This window comes from Limulus polyphemus, unplaced genomic scaffold (genome assembly GCF_000517525.1).
Source record: "Limulus polyphemus unplaced genomic scaffold, Limulus_polyphemus-2.1.2 Scaffold1574, whole genome shotgun sequence".
Taxonomy (NCBI): domain Eukaryota; kingdom Metazoa; phylum Arthropoda; class Merostomata; order Xiphosura; family Limulidae; genus Limulus; species Limulus polyphemus.
The window spans coordinates 180,726-185,543 of NW_013667184.1; the positions used below are offsets into that span (position 1 = coordinate 180,726).

General features: G+C 33.5%; 1 protein-coding gene across 2 annotated transcripts in view; it reads right to left on the reverse strand.

Annotated features, from left to right (window-relative positions):
• The window catches only part of LOC106464164 (regulator of G-protein signaling 7-like), a 69,455-nt gene that overhangs the window by 17,378 nt on the left and 47,259 nt on the right, over nucleotides 1-4,818 (reverse strand). Inside the window, exons 6-9 of one of the 2 annotated variants that reach the window (XM_022391852.1) lie at nucleotides 4,133-4,214; nucleotides 2,885-2,959; nucleotides 1,026-1,103; nucleotides 344-405 (exon numbers count right to left, since the gene is read on the reverse strand). In XM_022391852.1, coding sequence (XP_022247560.1) covers nucleotides 344-405; nucleotides 1,026-1,103; nucleotides 2,885-2,959; nucleotides 4,133-4,214 — 297 coding nt within the window. The remainder of the gene's footprint in view (nucleotides 1-343; nucleotides 406-1,025; nucleotides 1,104-2,884; nucleotides 2,960-4,132; nucleotides 4,215-4,818) is intronic. The other variant, XM_022391853.1, reaches the window with a different exon arrangement.

The window sequence follows — 4,818 nt, forward strand, 5'->3', positions numbered from 1 at the left end:
TCTTACACTGTTAAATTAGGGACGGCTAGCGCAGATAGCTCTCGCGTAGCTTTGCGCGAAATTCAAAAACAATCAAAAACAAACTTGTTTGAAGTTATGCACAAAGCTACACAATGGGCTATCTGTGCTCTGCCCACCACGGGTATCGAAACCCGGTTTCTAGCGTTGTAAGTCCGCAGACATACCGCTGTGCCACTGGCAGCTAATCTACGTTGTATCTGTTTTAAGGATTTGATCGAGTAATTCCAATATTCTACGACTTGTGATGGTTCACTAGAAAATAAAAGTTTCAATAATATGATTTCAATGAAAGTATAAATTTGTTTGAGAAAACAATACTTACGATTCACCTACTTTCGATATCTTGACGTTCCTTCGATCTAACCTACTCTTTAGAGAAGCGATCTGTAACGAGGCAGAGATGAGTATTTTGTAATTTTTGTTAAATAAAAAGTAAAGTAGGGAAAAAAAAGGGGTAAGATTTTCACAAATCAACTACAAGTTGTGAACGTGGTTAAAAAAAAAGTGTGTTTAGATTTAAAAGCCTTTAAACATAACGACCCGGATATTTTGTGTAAGTCTATAATTTAACCCAATTTAACCCAATTAACACGTATATCACTTAGAGGAATATGGAATGTCCCATGTAGTGGGGGCAAAAAACAAAAAATGAAAACATTTTCAATTAAAAAAAAATCTAGTTATTACGAGTATCAGAAAACTTCGCGAGTTTTCTTTTCTGAAGCTAAGTTACAAATATCTAAAAACATGGAGTTACTGAAGCTTAATCATACTTTTTAAGCACCATGTTCTAGAATCCGTGCTTTTCTTTGTAGGTTTCCTCCACCATCGATCGTGACCAATGTGATTACACTACTTGATTAGAACTATCATCTGACTCTAAAGATTGATTAAAGAAACTTATTGAGAAGTATACCTCCTTAAATGAAATATTCTAATATTAGCTTACTCAAAATTACTCCAGAGCGCAAGTAATTAGTAAAAATTTGATACAGTCCACTAACCTCTTTGCGCAAGGCTTCTGTAGATCGTGCTATATCCGCTTCCGACATGGGGTTGGCCTTACTTCCACAAATAATCCCCTGACAATTTGAAAATTAAAGTAAAACGAAGTTTTATTTTTTAACAATGAGTTTTATGTATTTAGTTGAGAAAATAAATACAACTGCTCAATTTATATGAGATGTAACTGGATGTATCAGGAAAACGATTAGAACATACACGCCCCTTCTCTATTTCCAATAATACAGAGGGCTGAGTACGTTAAAATGATTTTGAATATGCAAACCAGCAAGTCACGTGACAACCACAGCCAATATATAGTTGCGGTGGAACGGCATATATCAGCACTACATTTAGACATTGTTTGGCATTATAACCTAAGTAGTGTGATGCCAACGAAAAGCGATAGCTTTGGGAAGGGTATGACTCCTTTCCTTCTCAAAATACTCATATCATAAAGATGTGTTCAGATTGGGGATTTAGAATTTCTAAGGTGACGATATCCCTTGATATGATTTCAGAAAACAAAAGAATGTGGGTCAGTTTGGGGTACCAGGATCATCCAGAAAGAGACTTGCAACAAATCGTACTTCAGCTGTAGTAAACAAAAGCGGCGTCTTGTAACAGATGAGAATTCACGAACACAAAGGTCAGTGGCAAAAGCTGTCCATGTGTTTCAGGGAAAATTACGCAACATTATCAAGGAGGATCTCCATCTGTAAAGGCCACACAAGTCAGGTGAACATAAGTTGCTTTCACGACATATATGTCCAACCTTGCATACCTTACAATCGCCCTTCGTTACTAGATAGGTTATTGAAAGCAGCAAAGAGGTGGAGCGTGCTTTGGACATGACAGTCTTACGTTGATGGTTTTTGCAATGGAAACTATGCTGCAGATACAGCGTGATCGGACATGGTGACATGGGCTGTAACGAAGTGGTGATCTTCCAAAGTCGTTTAAACATAACATATTAACATCTGTAATCGTATGATCACGATGTTTACCTTATTCCTTTTTCTTCACTAAAAGGACTTAATTAAGTAAAATGGCTAAGTTTACATCATATTTCTAGTCATGACTAACATCTGTTATTTATCAATTCACTAACGGTACAAAAATAAAGTTTCCCGTTATTATTCGTTTCTCGAAAATTATGGGTATCATTCTGTGGATATTAAGATGAAAATTAATAGGTTATGCTTCGAAGTTCAGTTTAATATCTTACAGTTGATTTTAACCTTTCGTGACCAGAATTAAAATATTGTACATTTTTTAGTATATTTTCGAATAATTGGATAACTAAAAAAGTTCGAGAAGACAAACTGAACGACAGTTGAAGTATTGTATGTTGGAATGTTAATATATATTACTATGCAATGGAGTAATATTTTAAACGTCTAAAACTGAAAGTACACTTGACCTAAATCGTTATCACTTTATGAAAACATAGCATGTAATTATGAATAACGTAATTGTGTTAAATAGTAATTTTACTATAACAAGTTTATGGCACACACAAAACACATCGATTTTGTTACAGAGAGAAAAGTTGGTTAGGTTACGTTCCAATTTCATCTGATGTTTGAAACGGAAAGGCACGAGCACAAGGGTGACGACGTCGACAGTGGTCACGTGATCAATCGATAGCCTTTCTCAAAGATATTGTTTATAAAGATATAAATAACACAGACGCGTAATAATAGTCATAATAACACTATTGATTTTTTAAATTAACCCAAAAATGCTAGCGACTAACACCACTAGTTTTCGTAACAAAATATTATACAAAATATCCAAAGTAAAATCTATCACGACAGAAAACAAATTCATCTGACAGATGTCGCTTCCACAGACTTACTTTGGCACGTCTTGTTGACTTGTTCATACGGCAAGCTTTTTTGATATCATGTTCTGTAGTGTTGACACATCCTGGCTGGAGTAAATAAAAATTATGAGGAAGTTAAATAAAATAAAACTGGGGGTACAAGTTATACTGTACGAATGCTAAAATGCTCTTTAGTAAGAGAGGTATCTATAGAAGTCCACCCCCCAAAGTGGTGTGGATACGCAATCTATAAGACTTGACATTTATTCCTAAATCTATGTGAAATTGAAAAAAAAGAGCAGTGTGTATGTATAATTATTGAAATATGAGAAAGTGATCAATGTTTTAATTATGTGGACTTCATTACAATCGTACAAATTTACTGAAACAATTTTATATATAAAATAATTAATAAAAGTTTTTAGGTAATGCATAACGTCGTAACTCACGACGATTTGTTTTGTTTTTTGTTTAGCACAAAGATACACAATGGGCTATCTGTGCCGTGCCAAACACGGGTATCAAAACGCATTTTTTAGCGTTATAAGTATTTAGAATTACCGCTGAGCCTCTGGGAGGGGGGCAACTTACAACGGATGATAAACATTACAAAAACAATAAAACAGTGTACGTTAATTTATGCTTGCCATAGTAAAATTCGTTTGATGATAATAGCAATAAAGGTCACTATTTTTACCCTGATGGTAGCGTTACTTTAGTCAGAAATATTAGATCAGTCGTCAACTACTGTTTATTTCATTCTTAGTTAATCCTAATAATATGCTAATATTAAATTAATTAGCGCTTTCATTTTTGAAGCAAGTTGATTTTCCCACTTATTTAGTGTTTCTCGTCTCAGTTTTTATGAGTATAACAGCAGAAGATCTCAGTAAGTTATAATTAGAAATTCTTCAATACTTAACTAATTACTGCACTTTTATTTGTAACCATATTATCATATACGATGAGTATCAAAGAAGGTTATTCATTAATCTTTGGGAGACTTTTTTTTTAGATTTGTTACTATAAGAATGCATTATGATTACATGGTAGACATTTCAGAATCCTTTTTACTATTATTTTCACTTGAACATATTATTTTACTTGTTATACAAATCATGTCAACTACGTAAGTTGTTTTCTGTCAAAGAAGCTTTTTGTTCAATACCAGAACTCATCAGATGGGTTGAACAATGACAGACAAATAACTCTGTGAAACGCTATTTATATATATGCAGTATAATACTTTAAAAAGTTCACTTCTTATTAGACTGTACTGACCACTGGCCGGTGCACGTCCCAAAAGGCTCTTTCTTGGCTGTCCAGGACTTTTCTTTCCAACTTGTCTCGTTTCTTGTCTACTCTAAAAAATAAAGTAATGTGGCTTTATTCACAACTACCTGTGTGAAAAAAGTATAATTATGTTTTCAAAAATATTTCTTAAGAGAAATAAGATTATAGTTAATCTTCACTGATTCGCTAATCAATAATTCACCCTTAACTTGCTGAAAGTTCTTTGTTCAAGTATGTACAACATGAACACTTGTTTATTCTAGTAATACAGAACCTCACCAGTGGTTGTTTAGTTACTTTCCTTATCTGAAAGATTGAAATACGATACTTTTCTGGTTCATATTATATTGTTACTTTGCTAAGAGAAAATGTGTGTGTAAATGTGAAGACCAGTTCTTATAAGTTTGTTTGTGAGAAAAGCCACATTGGGCTATCTGCTGTGTTCACTGTAGGGAATCGAATCCGTCTTCTAGCATTGTAGAGGACAGTTCTTTTAAGAAAAAAAGTATCTATCTAATATGTAAATAAGTTGAAAAGATTATGGGCTACATCTTCAGAGTAAACCATAAAACAAGGTGGGTGATGATAATATTTTTGAAGGACGAGCGTACGTGGTTTATAATTTTTTATTATTTCATAACTTTTAAATATCTTTAAATACATTTTAAAACTTC